Source organism: Camelus dromedarius, chromosome 7 (assembly GCF_036321535.1).
Source record: "Camelus dromedarius isolate mCamDro1 chromosome 7, mCamDro1.pat, whole genome shotgun sequence".
Lineage (NCBI taxonomy): Eukaryota > Metazoa > Chordata > Mammalia > Artiodactyla > Camelidae > Camelus > Camelus dromedarius.
In genome coordinates this window covers 46750757-46770526 of record NC_087442.1, presented here as the reverse complement: position 1 = coordinate 46770526, position 19770 = coordinate 46750757, and the positions used below count along the sequence as shown (strand labels likewise).

At 41.3% G+C, this 19770-nt stretch overlaps 1 protein-coding gene across 4 annotated transcripts in view; it reads right to left on the bottom strand.

The window, feature by feature from the left end:
• The window catches only part of RAPGEF5 (Rap guanine nucleotide exchange factor 5), a 241542-nt gene that overhangs the window by 208831 nt on the left and 12941 nt on the right, over positions 1-19770 (bottom strand). For 2 of the 4 annotated variants that reach the window (XM_064487511.1, XM_064487513.1), the window contains exon 1: positions 7749-8084. The exons of 1 other annotated variant lie outside the window; for it this stretch is intronic. In XM_064487511.1, the coding sequence (XP_064343581.1) occupies positions 7749-7982 (234 nt within the window). In that variant the 5' untranslated portion in view covers positions 7983-8084. Of the gene's footprint in view, positions 1-7748; positions 8085-19770 lie in introns of those variants that run through there. One more of the 4 variants, XM_064487512.1, reaches the window with a different exon arrangement.

Genomic DNA, 19770 nt, shown 5'->3' with positions numbered 1-19770 from the left:
ATCACGTTTTTTAAAAACATGGAAACTGACATTGCATATGAAAGCAAAAAATTTTTTGTGCCTAGATTTCCATAAATATGTCTATGAAAGTCCGTTTGCCTAGAATAAGCATCCAGCTGGAGAAGGAAAAATTTAAGCTCCAATGTGCCCAAAATTTTCCATACATTGTCTCTATTCTCAGAGAAACCTGACCCATCACAGTGTATCTCATTACAGGGGAAGAAACTGAGACTTAGAGAGCTCAGAGAATAACTTATACAAGATACAGAGTGATGGCACTGAGATTCAAAGCCCGTTTCTGAAGCCATGGCCCACGCTCTTTTCCTCTGACCTAATTATGCAACCAAGTCTGTGTGAGAGGGTCGGAGGGGAGAGAAAGAGAGAAAATACAGCATTAACTAGCTCTTGAGTTCCTTTGCTGGAATTACAAGAAATTAAGATAGAATAAATGAATCTCATTTCTTTTCCTTCTCCCCAAATATTTTTAGAGGTGGCATCCATGGAGTTTTACTTTTTTGGAGCTGTGGTCAACATAGTTGTATCAAAAGTTCAAGCTGGTAGAAAGTCAACGTTTCTCAAATAAGACCAACAACATGCCCTCATATCTGATCTGACTCACCTTTCCTAGAAGATGCATGCCTCCCTTACTGGCCTTTATCTTCTAACTGTCTACCAGAAGCAGATAAGAAAAAGTAAGCAGGGCGAATTCACAAGCTTTTTGGACCAATCAAAGTGGGCCTGGGTGTTTTTTGCTTAGGATACACTGAATGCAACTTTGAATTTTAGTAAGTATTAGTTACTATATACCTATAACCATAATACTTCCCTCCCCTCCCACCCCTCTCCCCCAACCCTCCCACCCCATACCCAATAGTCCATTACAAGCCTCTGTGGGCTCAAATGAAAGAAAGTCAGCGTCTGGCATTATCAACAGCATGCACTGACCACTCTGAGAGCAGCAAGGTCATAGCAGCAGGTACTATACAGCCACCACGGAAGTTTAGAATAAATAGACCCTTTGCCCTCAGAGCATTTGAGAGAGTCAATTCAGAGCATGGACGATGGAACCAGACTGGCTGGTTTAAACCTCCCTGCCCCCGCCCACTCTGTGATCTTGGGCAAGGTACCTCTGTTTCAGTTTCCTCATGTGTAGAATGCAAATAAAAGCATCTAACACATAGGTTCATTGTGAGGGTTAAAGCTTATATCAGAACATGCAAGGCACATAATGAAGTGTTATAAAGTGTTAGCCACTGATTTTAATTTAAACACAAAGAACAAATCAATGCTTTGCCTATGAGCTATGTGTATAGAATGACTATAAATTGGCTATCCTGGTCTAGCTCAGAGCACTCTTGTTTCTCAGCCAACAAAGTCTCATTTCTGGCAGTTAAGTCACACCTAAAACGCTCCAGCTCAGACACAGGAAATGGGCTACCTTGTTTTTCTCTGAGAGGGAGTCACCTGGGTACAGATTGTAAATGAAGAAGCAAGAACTTCATGCAGAAAGCCAGCAGCCGCTCTTGCAGTTTCTCAAGTCTGAAGAGCACCTGTCATGCCATCGGGACCCTGACAGAGTGAAGGGTGGCTAAAGGGAAGAGATCAGGGGAGAGAAGACTAATCCAAAGGCTGAGAATCACTGGAGGGCTTTGGTGAACAAACCAGTGCAACTGGTGAATCATTCTGGCTGCTGTAAATGAAACAGATTTCAAGGAGATGAAGAAAGTGGTAGAACACTGCAGAAAATATCACAGCAGCCAAAGCCCAAAATAAGCCAGTCCCAGCACTTTGGCAGTATATATATAGAAAAAAGGAATGGTAGTTACCAGCTCTTTCATTAGAGGGAGAAAATGACAGTCTCAGAAACAGCCTGATGGGAAGAATTTTAAAAGAAACAAAAACTTAAGATGAAAGGCTTAAAATTAAAAAAAAAAAATGCAACCACAACGAGAGGCAAAAGTTGGGAAAAATAAACGGTTTTCAGTAAAATGAACGAGTGCTCCTTGGGTAAATGGCTGATTTCAGGTGTAGAGCAGGGAATAGCCAAGATAAGCTTAGAATACCTGGTGCTGGAAAGCAAAAATGGTATCAGACTTCTGGGCCTCATAAAAACTATACAAGAGATAAGCATAAATTGAGCATCAAAAGGAATATTGACTTCAATGGATTGAAACAAATACATTAACAACCATAAGTTCTTACTGATACTTAAAAAAGAAAAATTCATCGATCATCATAAGAGGTTAGGGCACTAAATCATTATTCAGAAAATTGATTAAAGGAAAAAAGTAAGCTTTTCCCTTGTCTTTCCTATACAATCTGAATTTCAGGAGCCCCAGGTAGTTCATGAGGGTAAATTCTTTACAGATAGAATTCCAATTGATAAATAGAAGAGGAATGACAGATTTAGGTCATCATTTTGCAACCCCTAATGAAATGGATCTATGCTACAACCATCAACAGTGCTAAAATCATTCAGTGAAAGGTAAAAAGGTAAGGCAACTGTATCTGAACCCAATAATCAATCTTGATGTCTCAAAGAGGGGAGCATCCAGACATCGCACGTCTTGTGATGTGATGCAACAGACTTTACACAGTACCACCTACCAAGGATGTCTGCCTTTAAATTTGAATCTAATCCAGCCTCTACACTCACGGCCAGCTTATAGGAAACATGGAGAATAAAGGGATAAATCAGACAGTAACAGAAGTAAGAAATCAGCCCAGAAGTGGGACATTCTACTGGACAAATGGCCTACTCTTTCCATCAAATCAAAGGCATGAAAAAAGAAGGGGGAGGGGTGCTGTTATAAAATAAAATAGATTTGAAAACCTAACAACTAAATGCAATGTGTGGACCTGGTTTAGTACCTGGCTCCAACAAATCATCGGTTAAAAGACATCTTTGAGAAAATTAAAACATGGGAATTATATTAAGGAATTACTGTTAATATTTTTATGTGTGAGAAAGGCATAAAATTTATGGGCTTTTTTTAAAGTCCTTATCAGAGATGTAAACTGAAACACTTATGAGTGAGATGACATAATATTTAGGATTTTGCTTTAAAATACACCAGCCTTCACAATAAAAGTGGGGAAAGGAGAAATGAAACAAGATCAGCAAAATGTTAATGGCTGCTGAACATTAGATGGTAACTATACTATTCTCTCGTAATCTCCATAACGCAAATTAAAAAAAAAAAAGATTAAATGGTTTTGGTGGAAATTCAATCCGTGCCTTATTTTACCACTGATTTTTTTTAGGAGGTAGCTAGGGTCCTCCCACAAAGCAAAAGAGGTGCAAAGAGCCTTTTTGCATTTTGAATTCTATATGATTAGTAGTGACTGAACCAAGGAACCAAGAGTTCTATATTAACAACCAAATGTCAGCTTAATTCTTTCCAGGAAGAGTTAGCCTACAAGGTACCTGGGTTGGGCAAAACAAACCACAAATAGCTTACTTGGTGGTATCTGACATCACAGTGTCAAGATTTGTGGGAGCGCAAGGCAGCACGGACAAGAGCCAAAAGTATTCCTATATCAGATCTTGGTCAATACAGAAGTTGCAAACTTTCTTACCAACTTGTGTAATGTACAGTCTTGCTTTCTTACCAGTAGTAATGAAGTTGTGTTAACTTGTCCCCATAATCACTCTTCTGTAATCTGGATGTGTGGCCCATGAGATACAAAACTAAAGGCCTGTAAAAAATCTAAGCCATAATTTATCTGCATTAGTATCACTAAACCAAGGAGCTAACCACATGACCCCATGTGCTTGCAAGTCACTGACTGGTTTGGTACATATTTCTCATAATTTCTCTTTCCTTCAAACCCTTTCTATTATGCACTGAATGTTTATGTCGCCCCCAACAAATTCATATGTTGAAGCCACAAGCCCCAAGGTGATGGCATTTGTAGGGTCTCTGGGAGGTATTCAGGGTAAGATTAGGTCATGCGGGTGGTGTCTCCGTGACAGAATTAGTTGCCTTATAAGAAAAGGGAGAGAGATCACACAACTAGAACAAATAATTTTAAAATTCCTACAGAAATACAAAAGACCCTGAATAGTCAAAGCAATCTTGAGAAAGGGAACAAAGATAGAAGTATCACATGCCCTGACTTCAAACTACATTACAGAGCTATAGTAATCAACACAGTACGGTACTGACACGAAAACAGACACAGACCAATGGAACAGAATAGAGAGCCCAGAAATAAACCCACACACATATGGTCAATCAATCTACAAACAAAAGAAGCAAGAATACACAATGGAGGAAAGACAGCCTCTTCAAAAAATGGTGTTGGGAAAACTGGGCAGCTACAGGCAAAATAATCAAACTGGACCACTTTCTCACACCTTATACAAAAATACATTTAAATCTTTAATTCATTTTGAATTTAAGACCTTAAACCATAAAACTCCTAGAAGAAAACATAGTACAATCTGACATCAGTCTTAGCAATATTCTTCTGTCTCCTCAGGTAAGGGAAACAAAAGAAAGAATAAATAAATGGTACCATATCAAACTAAAAGCCTTTTTCACAGTGAAAGAAACCATCAACAAAACAAAAAGGCAGCTTACTGAATGAAAGAAGATATGCACAAATGATACATCCAACAAAGGGTTAACATCCAAAATATACAAAGAACTCATATAACATTAAAAAAAAAAAATCACATTTAAAAAAATGGGCAGAGGACCTGAAGAGACATTTTTCCAAAAAAGACATGCAGGCGGCCAACATGCACGTGAAAAGACACTCAGCATCACTAATCACTGGGGAAATGCAAATCAAAACCACAATGAGATATCACCTCACAACTGTTAGAATGACTATCATCAGGAAGACAACCAATAACAAGTGTTAGCAGGGATAAAGAGAAAAGGGAACCTTCCTGCAGTAATGGTAAGATTATAAACCGGTGTAGCCACTGTGGAAAACAGTATGAAAGTCTCTCAAAATATTAAAAATAAAACTACCATATGATCCAGCGATTTCACATCTGGATATTAACCCAAAGAAAACAAAAGCACTAATTAGAAAAGAAATATGCAGCCCTATGTTCACAGCAGTATTATTTATAATAATCAAGCAACCTATGGGTCCGTTGACAGATGAAAGGATAAAGAAGATGTGTGTGTATGTATATATATACATACACATACAATGAAAGATTACTCAGGCATTAAAAAAATGAAATCTTGTCATTTGTGACAACATGGAGGGATCTAGAGGGTATCATGCTAAGTGAAATAAGTTAGAGAAAGACATACTGTATGATCTCACATACATGGGATCTAAAAAGCAAAACAAACAAAATGAAAACAGACTCATAGATACAGAGAACAAACAGGTGGCTGCCAGAGGGGGGTGGGGTGCAGAATAGGTAAAGGGGATTAAGAGATACAAACCTCTAGTTATAAAATAAATAAGCCCTGGGGGTGTCCTATATAGCATGAGGAATATGGTCAATAATATTGTAATAACTTTGTATGGGAACAGATGGTAACTAGACTTACTGTGGTGATCGTTTAGTAATGTATGCAAATATCAAATCACTATATAGTACACCTGAAATTAACATAATATTGTATGTCAACCAGATTTCAATTAAAAAGAAAAGAAAAGAAAAGTGAGAACTCTCTTTCTCCACATGCACTAAGGAATGGTCATGTCAGGACACAGCAGAAGGTGGCTGGCTGTCTGCAGGCCAGGAAGACAGTTCTCACCAGATGTCGAATCTGCTGGCACCCTGATCTTGGACTTAGCCTCCAAAACTATGAGAAAACAAGTTTCTGTTGTTACAGCCACCCAGTCTATGGTATTTTGTTATGGCAGCCTGAACAGACTAATATGGGTACATATTCCACCTGTTTTTCTCTTTCTTTCAAACTCTTTCCTACTCCTTTGATGGGAAGGTTCCAAAATCAAAAAAGCGGTTCCAAAGACAAAAGAGGGGAAAATAGTTGAAAATTATGGGTTTCCAACACTGGAAAATGTGATAGTCTTCCCCCAATAAAAAACTGGCCATGCACTTATGAAATGTGTTTGGAATGTCCCAAAGAGAAGTAATCCAGTATTAGAACCAAAGAAAGGCTAATAAAATATACATTATTTGAAGTAACCACATTCGGAATCATTAAGAAGACTAAACGTGTATATTGGCAAGGCACACGACATCATTTCAGGCAGGGAGAAACACACGCCTCTATGCAGATGAACACTACAGATCTATTTATACAAAAACCCTCGGCAATTCTCTTCACAGATTGCCTGGTTACTCTCATGTCTTCAGTATTCGGTGCCATGAAAAAGTAGCTGTCAAGGATAATAGGAACATGATTTGACCTACTTTTCCCTAGATTCCTGCAAAGTCTATAACTCCAGTTCTTGTGTTTATTTAGCTATCACATCTTGGGGACACATTTCCTCACTTACTTTGCAGGCAATTCTGTATGCCACACGTTAAGGTCACTTGTGGGTAAGTCCTAAATTCCCCTGGTCATGGGCTTATAGATGTCCTGTTACACCTAGCTAATCCTCAAAACATCCTTCTGAGGTAGATCACATTCAGTCATCTCTATGCGGAAAGAAAAATGCTTAGGAAAGGAGGAACACAGCCTAGAGAGGCTGAAGACTTACATCAGTTCAGACTCTTCCCTGCCCAAAGGAAGCCATATCCAAACAATTGTTTCTCCCTAACTCTCAAGTTTCCACAAACCTTTCCTGCAAAACCTGAAAGTCCCCCGGTAAAGCCTTTTTTTAAGACAAATAAGACTTCTTTTTGTTTTAATTACAGCCCAAAAAACTACATTGTGGCAGCTTCTTCCGAAAGCCTGTATAATGATGACAAATTTTTAAAGTTAAATAGAACCCACCAAATGTGCCCAAGGCCCTGGTGAGCAGAGGGATACCTGGCTAAGTTAGTCCCGTGGCAGGAGGCCTGGGCAGGGCCTGCTGGGTGACTAGTGAAGGATCCCGGGTCATCCCGCTTATTTTAACATGCAAAACACGTCTGACCTGCTCAGGCCATCAGGTGCACTTAGAACCCAGCAAGCGACACTCCTCCACCAGGAAATCCTATCGGGATTTACCATCAGGAAGTCAATATTTAAGATTCTCTGGGACGTGCACCCTCCCTCTCAAGGGGGCGTCGCCTAGTACTAAATGCTGGAGACTCGGGGACCCAGGAGCTAAAGCTTGTCTGGTAACTTCCAATTCAAGGTCTCTCCCTCCGCTGTGGCGGCGGCCAGAGCCAGTCCCGATGCCCAAAGCTTGTAACGAGGCGCCCAAAGCTTATAACGAGGCGTCCAAAACACGCGCACATGTCTCATGCCTCCTGCAAAAAAAAGGATCCCATTCAGGGGGCCTGAGGCTCGCTGTCGGGACAGGGATGGCCGACTCTTAGGCACCTGACACCTGCAGCTCCCCCTCTAGGGAGAGGCAAACGGCCCTCCTTCCGGCGATGCCCACAGTCCCGCAGCCGGAATCCAGGTGTCTTGCGTTAAGTCAGGTGCATCTAAGGGGAAGAGGAAACCGTCGCTCTCCCGGGGAGAGGGGGACACCCCACGACCCCGCCGTCCCGGCACCCTCTTCTGCCTAGTCGGGCCCAAGGGCGCCCCTTCTCGCAACTCCCCAACTTCCAGACGCCCCCCTCAGCCGTCCAGGAGGGTGGGCACGAGCTCCACGTGTGCGCCGCCCACGCCCACTCCCACTCGGGCCTGGAGGACCGGGCCACTCACCCGGCCCCCGGCGGCGCTGCGCTTCCTCCGCAATGTGAGCCCGCTCCGCAGCAGTGCCGGCAGGTCCCGCAGCCGGGGTCGCGGCGGCGCGGGCAGCTGCTCACGCTCCGGCTCGCGGGCGCTAGGGCTGCGGCGCAGGGCGCCGTCCGCCGCCGCCGCCGCGGCTGCCACCGCAGCCAGGGCCGGGCTCTCGCACGGCGTCTGCATCTTGACGGAGCCCACGGCCATCCTCATGCCCTGACAGCGACTGTGGCGCCGGCGGCTCTTCTTCACCGCGCTCGCCTCCGCGCGCCGTCCGCGCCTTCGCCAGGCAGCGAGAGGGCGCGACTGCGGCTCGGGCGCGGGGCGCGCTGCCAGCCGCTGCCCACTGGCGCGCGCCGAAGCCCCAGCCAGGCTCAGCCCCGCGCACCTCCCCCTCCCCGCCCAGGTGCGCCGGGCCCCGCCCCACCCCGCCCCGCCCTCTCCAGCAGCACACCTCCGCCTGCGGACCCGGCCTCCCGCCGCCACTCCCGGGACCTTGGGCACTGTCTCTTCCACAGGTGCGAGCTTCCCAGAATCCTCCACCAAACCACTCTACTGCCCGCCCCCTCCCCTCATTCCCTTTAGGCTGAAAAGTCCCGCTTCAGTCCCTTTTCCTATCAGCCGAGGTTGACTTGAACTTCGACCAAGAGAGCTGGGTAGTCTGGAACACCACCGCCAACCGGTGCGCTTGCCTTTTTTTTTTTTTTTTTTTTTTTTTTTTTTTTTGCACAGCCTAGCCCCAAATCGTAATCGCTATTCCCTGAAACGGTTTTTGCCAAAGAACTTCAGAATAGACTGTATTCTGCTGCAAGTCAAACACCATTGAGATAGAATTACCCCCACGCTGTCCCCTTTTTGGCACATTCATCATTAAAAGATAAGGGGAGAAAACTTTTTATGGTTATGATAGGTGTTTAGCAAAATAGGTACGAGTCTGGTGACCTGGAGGTGAATCTCTGTTGACAAGTTGGAACCTGACGTTCCCTGAAAGCCTGATGCATATGACGAATGTGCTTGGTGAAGTGTAAAAGCCTGCCATGGTGTGAATCATTGTTTACACCATTCCAGGAGGTAGGAATAGTGGAGCACTGGGAGGGAAACTATTCCAGCAGAGTCTTAAAGTCCAGATGGCTGTGAACCTTCACGTCCCAGGCCGATCTGTCTTCAACAAGGGCCAGCTAGGGCTTTTTACTCCTTATCAGTAGGACACTGGGGTCACTATCTTTGCCTAAAACTTGTAAGAATTGAATAAGCTTACTAACATTAGAAAAAATAAAATTGACAAATGAGGATTACAGGAGATCAGGGCCCCTAGTGGGTTTACCACTGTATCCTCAGCCCTCACATGGTGGATGCTTGGCAAATACATATGGAAATACGGCCACGTAAGGAAAAAAGAAGAATGACCCATGAACTCTGCCCTCAAGGAACTTAAGACTTAGCCCAGGACAAGATAAACATTAAAAAAAAATGATACTGCCTTGTACTCTTGGTAATTGCCAAGTGAGTGTGAGTAATGAGCATTCTGGGCCACAGGAGCGGGAAATGCTTCTGGCCTGGGATGGGCAAAGAAAAGTCGATGGAGGGAGTTTGAGCTCTGCCTTCAAGCAGATTGCAGAGGATTCAATCTGGCAGAAAGGACGCTGAGGATCCTTCAAGTAAGAAGGAAAAACATGAGAAAAACACCAAGGTAGTAAGACACAGAACCTTGTGGGCACTGACTGTATCAGACCAGCAAGAGAGAGAGAGAACGTGATGGAGAAGAAAGAAAAAATATCTAAGTGGATGCTGGTGACACAGTAGAGAAAGCCTTCAATCCTGTCACCTAAAGCTGTGTGTGCTTACTGGAAAGGGCCCTGCAATGAACTCTATAGTCCATTACAGTTTCCAAATACCTATCGCATACATTTAATCAAGGCTGAAATCCCACCTGTATGCACCATATAAGAATGTACCATGTATATAATATTGAAATACTTCCACTCCAGTTGGTAATCAAGCATTGCTTTGGGCCCCAGTTATCACCCCATATTCCAAACTTCCTCCTGAAACACCAAGTGTCCAGTAGAAGCCCTCCAGGACACTTGTGGTCAACAATCACTCTGATTAGTGGGTGCTTGTGCCATATCACACTTGATAATACCCTTTGAATCACACCATGAACCTACTCTGCTCCACTGTAGGACACATGTGTTCTGTCTTCTAGTCTACTCTTTCACAGAGCTTCTCAATGCGAGAATCCCATATAGCCACGGTATAAGAAAGACAATAGGGAATAGTAGGGATGTGTAAGCAGAAGAGCCATGCCACTCTTTAGCGCAAATCAAGTGATGCCCCCATCCCAGGACCTTTGCACTTGCTATACGCTCTGCATGGAATACTCTTCCTCTGAAATGCTGTCCAACAGAACTTTCTGTAATGGTGGAAATGTATCTGTTTTGTAGCAACCAGTTATATGTGGCTTTTGAGCACGTGAAGTGTGGCTATTGTGCCTAACAAACTGAATTTTTAATGTATTTTATTCAATTAGATAATTAATTTTATTAATTTAGATAGCCATAGATGGCTATGGGCTACTTTATTGGAAAGCAAAATTCTAGGATTCCAGGTTACCCTTCCTTTACTCCTTCAGTTTTTTTAACTGAAATGTCTCTGTTTCAGTGAGGCCATCCAGGACCATGTAATTTTAAATTGTAGCCCTTCCCATCCACTCCTTTCCCTAGCTCCTTCCTAGCCTTCCACAGAGTTTGTTGCCAACCTACATTCAATGTATTTTTCCTTATATATTTTGTCTATTGTCTGCCTCCCCATAACAAGAATGTAAGTTTCACAAGGGCCTGAATATCTTTTTCCTCTTGTTCAGTATCTAGAACGTGTAAGTTGAAGAATTGAATTTTTCCATATATGAGAACCCAGTTTTTCGAAAGGAGCTTAATCTGGATTTTGCAATGTTGGAAGGTAAAAAAAAAAAAAGTAAATTCTATATATGTCAACATCACACAGGTCAAATAAAACCACTAAGGTACCAGAGCTGATTTTTACTTAGGAGAAGGACAGCATCAAAGCTAAAGTTTACGGAAATACTTGTAGTAAGAAAACACAAATTTTATTGGCTATTTGCAGTGAGGGGAAATGGGAGGCTGGGAAGATAACTCTTGACCTTTAATGAGCTACAGAGAGATGAAGGTCTGATTTAGTAGGGTCAATGGAAACGGGGGGGTTAGATGTCAGATATTACAGAAGAAGGTTCCCTCAGGCCTTGGACATTTTTTAGGAGAAGTAGACAAGTATTTCAGGTGGTGTTATTGATTGTATTTTACAAAGATGACCAAAACAGTATCTCCTCCTATCCTCAAAGGTCTTCTGCAATACAATCTTGCCACTCCCCTATGAAGAAAACAGGATTCATTTCTCCATCCCCTTGAATCTGGGCTGGCCCCATGACTACTTTGGTCAATAGGACCCAGCAGAGGTAACAGTGCCAGTTCTGCAAGGAGCCCTTAATTGACCTGGTAGCTTTCACTTCCTGCTCTCTTGGGATGCTCCCAGAGTCCAGCTTCCTGTGAGAAGCCCAAGCCACCTGGAGAGTCTATGCAGAGATCCTCTGGCAGCTGAGCTCCCATCCAACAACTAGCATCAATTGACAACCATTTGTAAGCCATTTTGAAACTCCAGCCCAGCCAAGCCTTCAAAGGACCCCTATAATAGCCAATGTCTGACTGCAACAACAGTGAGAAGCCAAAGCAAGAACTACCCAGCTGAGCCCAATCAACCCACTGGACTATGAGAGTTTGCAATAAAGTGTTTCAAGCCACTCACTTTAGAGGTGTTTGTTACATACCAATAGATGACCAGAACACACAGTTTAGAAAAGTGTGAAGAACATACTGCCTTATGAATTCCCAAAAAAGGAAACACATTTATATTTGTATGTGTGGGAAGAAACTTTAAATTTCTTGCAAGTGGTTGGAATTGGCTACATGAGGAAAGGAAAGAAGGGAGATTTCTCAAATATAACTTTTTATATGTCTTGTTTATAAAAAAAAAAAAAAAAGGTAAACGTATTACCTAATCCCAAAAAAACTTTTTTAATGGCTACAGATTTAGAAAAGTCAGGAGGAAGGTGAAGCTAGGTTTGAGGGTCTTAGTTTTATGTTGTAGTTTAACTGACTAAACTAGAAGTCACCCCAGTGAAAATGTGACCAGCAAAAGCAGAGGGTGAGCTGGAGCTCAAGAGAAAGGACTGGAGAGATAGCTATGCCAGGTCCAAAAATCTGATAGTGAAGGGTGGAACTGGACTGGGGTGCTGAGAGGACAGAGGGGGAGAGAGACAGTCCACCCCTTCCTATGCTGGGCCCTTGGAGAACACACAACAGCACGTGACTCTCCTTGCTGTAGGACATTTGACATTTGGAACAGCGACTCCCATGGCTTTTCCTCCTTTAACGTTTGTGGTCCCATATGATTACCAAGAATACCAAGGAAAGCATCTATTAGCTGGGCTTTCCTTTGTATTTTCCCCTCCCTGTGTACCTACTTATCTCCTAATAAATGTACACAATGCATGTCATGCTAATGAGTCTCCTAACACCATAGCTATTAGGACTTTGATGAGCCCTCTTTGGTGTCCATCCTTTCCCAACATCTCCTGTTTTTTAATTTTTCCTCCATTTTAATATGCTTTGCATTGCTTTACCAGCTCTCCAAAATAGAAAACCTAAATACAATTTTGCCTCTCTATTCAAGCCTGCCAATACTTGAATACGTAATGATCAAAATGGATTAAATATGATCTTCCAAAGGGCTAAGGCTGAGCAGTGGGAGATCAGAGGCAGATCTTGCACTCAAAACCCAATACTGCCTATACTGAGACTGCCATATATAACTGTTCGTGTACTTGATACTAACACTCTTTTTATGTTTTCTTATGGAATGAATATGCAATTGAGAGAAATGTAGCAAAATAATGAAACATGTTTCAAACCTAAAAATGTTAAGGCTTACTCATTTTATTTTAGTTTTCAAGAATCATAAATAGAAGTATGTGCCACCAGACTGTACATGACAAACCTGGGTGATACTGTGTTATTATTTGTGTAATATATCATGCGCTCTGCATCATGCAAATATTCCCCTCAGGGATGATACATATTTCTTACACTATTTGCACTGGTGGCTCTAGCCAGAGATTGGCTGATAAAGATGAGTACCCTTCCTTATAAGTTTGTCTCCTGTTTATTATACTCATAATCTTGAAACAAAATCTGTCTTTTCATGCCTTTCTGTAGGCTATTTACTGTTATCCTGGAAATTTATTTTTTAAAGTCAGGTGTGCAAATTTACCAGGTCCTTGGGTATTTAGGACACTGATGCAAAAGAAAAAAGAAGAAAAAATTCCTAAATGTTCACTGTGACAGATGACTGGGTAAAGAAGCTGTGATGTATTTATATAGTGGAACACTACTTAGCTATAAAAAAAAAAAAAACAATAAAATAATGTTATTTGCAGCAACATGGATGAATCTGGAATTGTCATTCTACATGAAGTAAGCCAGAAAGAGACAGAAAAATGCCATATGATATCACTCATATATGGAATCTAAAAAAAAAAGACACTAATGAACTTATCTACAAAACAGAAACAGACTCACAGACATAGTAAAAAAAAAAAACATGGTTATAGGGAGGAAAAGGGGTGGGAAGGGATAAATTGGGAGTTCAAGATTTGCAAATACGACACAGGCAAATTTTGGAAGTGATGGATATCCTCATCATCTTGTTTGAGATAACAAATCTACGGGCATCAAAACTTATCAAATTTTATATTTAAATATGATTGCTCTATTGTATGTCAATTCTGTATCAATAAACCTCTTTAAACTGGGGGGAAGATTTGCAAATACTAAGTACTATGTATAAAATAGATAAAAAACCAAATTTCTTCTGTATAGCACAGGGAAACATATTCAATATTTTGTAGTAACCTTTAATGAAAAAGAATATGAAAACGAATATATGTATATGTATGACAGAAACATTATTCTGTACAGCAGAAATTGACATATTATAACAGACTATACTTCAATTAAAAAAAATTCTTTATGGTCCAATGCCCAAGAAGACAGAGGAAGAAGGCAATAAGAGAACTAACTTGACCAACAGACAGAAAGACATCCAAGCCAATCTTGTCCCATTCTCCCTGCCCTGCTTATGGAAATTTACTTGTCCTTTCACAGATCAAACAAGACCTCCTCCTAGACACCTCCTCTACTCTGCCTATTGGGATTAATCCTTCCTCAGGTAAACTTCAGTGTTTGCCCACATCTATGAATCTATTTTCACCATCTCTCTTATCACAGCCTGTCTTGAATTAAATGGTTGTGAATAAGACCTAGATGAGGTTATAAATCCTAGGGGGGCAGAAATTATTCATTTTTGTATTCCCTTTTAGTATCTCTAGCAAGTAGATGCTAAGTTAATAAATGCATGCATGAACACATGCTGGATGGATGAACAAATGAATGAACAAAACCATGATTAGCCAAACACTGGCATCCTAGGTTGAGGAAAGCAAGACAGAGGTCTTTGCAGATGCACAGTCTCAAAGGTCACAGGAAAATACATTATCCCAAGGGTGATAGGAGGCTATAAATGGACTCCAGATGGTGGCACGTTCAGATCAGCAGGGAAGGAAGATGATTTTAGCATCAGTATGTAGAGTGCTTTAAAATAGGGAGACACTGCAAGCTGGGCAGCCAGCAAAGCAGTTTACAGAATCCCAGGCATGAAGTATTAAAATGGTAATCCATAAAATCGGGTTAATGGAAACGTCTGTGTTTTCCTTATACTACTTGTATTAGTGCATTCTGTGCACAGAGTTTACATGCTAATTAAATGAAGTTTATAAAGCTGTTTGCAAACTTTAAAGCGCTGCACCTACAGCACTGCCTTTCTGTAGGGGGTCAAAGGGAAGGGACAGATGAAATGATGCCTTGGGGAAAGCAGAGCCTGGACAAGGATGGCAGAAGAGAGTGGGAAAGGAAACAGGGTATCAAAGATCGTGCTCCAAAAGAAGACAGAGACCTTTAACAGTATGTTTCTTCCTGTTTATGAATGTGTAGTATTTGTAGCATTAGCCTGAGCCAAATGCAGAGTAAGCCATGAGAAAATCTGCCTTAGAGCATTCTGGAAACATTGTATGAGTTCAAACTGGCATTTGAAGATCTTGGTAAGAAGATACAGATGAGAGGCTAGAGAACAGTCAGAGCAGGAAGGTCTCCTAAATTCTGAAATATAAAGAAGGTCCTTGGCTTGGAGAAGATGACAGCACCCAAGGGGCAGCAAGGTCATTGTTTTCACTTATCTTGAACACATGGAAGAGGAATCGGATTCATCCTACACAAAGTTAAGACTGAAGATGGAAACCACAAAGAAAAGATTCTTCTCAACATAATAAACAGTTTTCTGTCTATTTAAAGTCCTTTTTGAACCTAAAATCATCCTTACTCTTGCAAAATGTGTGGCTTACACCAGACTTCATGGAGCATTGTTTTATCAGATGCATGATTGGATTCAGTGACCTGTAATGTCCCTTCCACCCCCAAAGATTTTTTTTTTTCCACTGGCCCTAGTGAGTACTAAAGTGGGCAGCAATTCTCAAATGTGGTCCTGGGACGTCTTGGGTTCCTGAAGACCCTTTCAGGGGTCCCATTAGGTCAAAATTATTTTCTTAATAATGCTGAAATGTTATTTATCCTTTTTGTTCACATTTTCTCATGAGGATACATTGGTGTTTTCTAGAGGCGGCAGACACGTGACATTGCAACAGACGGAACACAGGAACAGATAACAGAATCCGGCTGCTTCTATTAAGCCAAACATTAAAGAAGTTAACAAAAATACAAACGATGCCATTCTTTTCACTAAATTTTGTTTTGTTTTAGAAAACAGTGATTTTTCATAGAACGTATTTCTATTAACATACAATCAGTTTATTCTTCAATGAATGAATAAATAAATATTTTAAAGGTTTGCCATTCTTCATTTTATTATAGTAAGAATCCATAGACAGAATCCACAGAAAACAAAACCTCTTTGAGGTCCTCAATAATTCAAAAGTGTAAAGGGGTCCTAAGACCAAAAAACCTTGAAAACTGCTATCACAGGGCATGATCAGAAAAAAAATTTTCTCTGATAATAAGGAAGGAGGGAGATGTGAACAAACTGAAAAAGCTTTCTGCCTTGCCAACTTCCCAGCTACCTTCAACGAGTTACTGCCACTTTCATCTCGACACAGAACTAGTGATTTCCACAAAGGAGGCAACTATGGGGACCTGGGTAGTGAAATGGAGAGCCCCGTGCTTGGGAATCAGATGCGCCTGAGTTCAAATCCAGATTCTTCCACCTTCCAGTTAAGGGGCCTTAAATTACCCAGCCTCTCGGAGTCTCCGCGACCTGTTCTGTGTAATACTTATACTACCAGGTTGTTGAGAAGATTAGACAAGATCTACATACAGAATCTAACCCAATGAGGGACCTCTTAAATGACAGCTCTCTGTGTGGCCACTGTTAATCAGTTCTGGGTGAGGCCCAGGGAAGCTGCACAACCTGGTGAACAAGGATGGTCCAGTGTGAATTTCACCAACTTTCCCCACACAGTCCCCTCTCTAAGCAATCTTTAGACAGGTTTTTCCTGAAGCTCCTTCTCTACAGCCAACCATCAAAACATAACTTCCTCATCCTTTCTATCCTGAATACAGTTGTGGGGTAAGTAGAACTAACATTGAACATGGAATCAAAAAACCTAGGTCATGTCCCAGCTTTATTGATTTATTAGCTCTATGACCTTTGCCAAGCACTTTACCTCTTTGAGCCTGCTTCCTCATCTATAAAACAAGGTTAATAGAACTTAATCTGCGAGGTGGTTATAAAGGCTAGGTAAATATTGCTTTTAAAAACATCTCACAAACAGTAATGTGTGTGTGTGTGTGTGTGTGTGTGTGTGTGTGTGAGTTGTCATTAATAAATCTCATCTATTCTATGTTCAAAATTGGTCTACCCTACAAAAAAAAAAATGCCACAATGAGGACTTAATCAAAATTATCTCCACACAAATACACACCTCCCCACATGTGAGTACATGCTGACTGGATAGTAACATGAAACTTGCACATATTTTTATAAACACACAAACTTTGTGAATCAGGTCTGGGCAACCCCCCCAAAATAAGTTTTTCTAATCTAAAGCTTTATATCAACCCCAGATAAAAAGAAATACTATGACTTATCAATCTTTATTTCTAAATAAACCTACTCAAAAGAGGTAATATTGGTAAGAGCAGTAATGAAGAGCTTTCTTAGCAAATTAAAATGTGATACTCATCTGATCCTCTCCCTATGACCTGGTCCCTTGGGAGGGAAAAGAGGGCTTAAGGAAGAGATACTTGAAAGGGTATTAGTTCGTAACTGCTATTAGCAGAGCTGCTAATCTTTTATCTGCAGGTGCTCTTTTATGTCTATTGATTTAGAAGTAGGAAGAGCTATTAGTCATAAAGTTTCTGTTTATTCCTGATGAAATGTTAAAACCTGCACCATCAAGGCTGAGAGAATCTGACTCTGTTCTCCAGTTGATTCAGGACAAGCCAGTGTTGATCATGGTCCATTGACTTGTGTACACATTTGTTATCCTTGGCTCCTCTTTGGCTGTGAACCTTCTGAGGAATGATGTCATTCCTTCTGAATATTGTGTAAATTCGCCATTACTTACAGCATTGTTCTCTGCATAGTGGGTCTTATACAGAACTGGAATTTTATGATTCCAAATCAAAACTGATATTGTTTCATTTTTCAAATATGTAGATTTGAAACATACTCTTAGATACCATTCACAATAAACAGAATTTCATATTTATTGATAAAAGAGACTCAGAGGATCAATGCACCTAATGTTTCCAAAGTTTTCATAGTTTTTCTCAAGGTGTATGGGCAAGACACTTTTTAGGTCTCTATTTAGGGTGTAGACATTCGAAAAATGGATGAAATGAAGTCAAGAGTCCATGAAATCATAGGAGAGACTTGGAAGCACTGTGTGTTTTATCTTAATAACTCACTTTTCATCACCTTTCCTTATGGTTTCTAATCCAGGAATCCTAAGTGAGCAGCACTGTAGTATGGTGGTCTCTAAGGCTGGACCAGCTGGATTCAAATCCTCTACTACCTTTTAGTTATCCTGAAAAGTTGAATGGGCTCCACCTTTGGCCTGAGTTCCCGCATTTGCAAAAGGAGGATAATCACAGGGCCTACCTCACTAGATTACTGTAGGTAATAAATGAGATATTATGTGTAAAGTAGCTCCAATCATGCAGGCACAATCAGAACAGATGTGTTAGACAGCATGTTTCTTGCTCTTTTCAATTTGAACTACAAAGATTTTAGAAGGGCTGAGAACTTCCTTAAATATATGAAAAATGCCTGATGAAAGAGACATAGGCTTCATTACCTCTCGAAGTAGGTAATCTAATAACAAAAACTTCTAAGATCCACAGCACTTGGGTTGAACCTAATTTCATAAATGTGAGCATGTATTAGACAGATCAAAAATGAAGACATAGGTAAACTGCCCTGTTTATCCTTGAGGCGCTAATTATGAATTCCACTACAACTTAAAGAATTGCGCCTTCTCTCAATGGACCCCTAGCTAGTACAGTGGATCTCCCCCCAGCACCCCCCCCACCACACGATACACACCTACAACACTCCACACTGGTATGTGAAAGGTGGGCCAATACCTGCGAGCAAAGAGGTTTTTGGAGGGATTACAGGCAGTCTGGGAAGGGACAAAACAAGTGGAAATCCAAACTTACCCCAGAGAAGTGACAATTATCACATTATGAGAGGTAAAGCGCTAGAGAAGACACCAAAAGCAGGCATTTGCCAGAGGCCACTTTACTTTCTGTTTCAATTTTGCATTTGTCTTTCTAAGGCAACACTGATCTCCATAAGAAGAAAAAGACAGATGGGATGACAGAATTTTGCGGCTGTTTTCTGGAGCATTTACTGGAGAATTTATGACTCTTCATAGTTACCATTGGATCTGTATTTAGAATCATCTTCTGCTATGACAACAGGTACTCCTTGTAAAATTTCAATCTCTAACAAGAGGGCAGAGATTTTGCTTTTCTAGCTTTTCTGCCTTTTAGTTTGCATATTAATAACCTTGCATTGCTACTCTGTTCTAAATAATTGAAGCTGGCTTGCTTGACATCTGCTTTATTATTGTTGGTGAAAAATGATTAATTCTTTCTTCTCTCTGGATATTTTGGACAACTTCCTGGAATGGGCCTTACTACTTGAAGATTACAACCCTTTGGTTCATGTTAGATCATCTCTGGAATCAAACTAGAGATGCACCTGATTTTGCCTTAAGAAGCGTATCAACATTTGCTGTTCTTTTTTCTTTCTGGTTTAATTATCAATCATGCCCAGGAATCAAACAGTCAATACTTATAAAACATCAATCCGGTGCTCAGTACCATGCAAGCTCCATTCCCTCAAGGAGCTCAGAAAAGAGTCAGGAGAGTTAAAACAATCATATTTGAAAAAAGAGAAAACGATTCGATAGTGACCAAGCCCTACCGTGTTCTGCTGTCGAGATGGAAAGATGAATAAGTGGGGGTTTGTGCCCTCTGTAGCAGGGGAGTTCTTATTAGGAATTGTTTTGCGGGTAAGAGCTTATAAGACTTGCAAAACTTCAAAGGAAGAGGAGAACAATGAGAGTGGGCACAGTTAAGGAAGACATCATGGCTAAGATATGCTTTGAAGGGTGAGGACTTAGGCAGACAAGCAATGGGAGGAAAGAAAACCAGGGAAGTAGACTGACCAGCACTATGTGATGCACAACACCAGGGGCTGCACACAAGCTGCACAACCATATCCATTGACCCTGCGCATAATCACGACTCGTTCATGGTTAAGTGGAAAAAGCAAAACATGGAAAATGAGA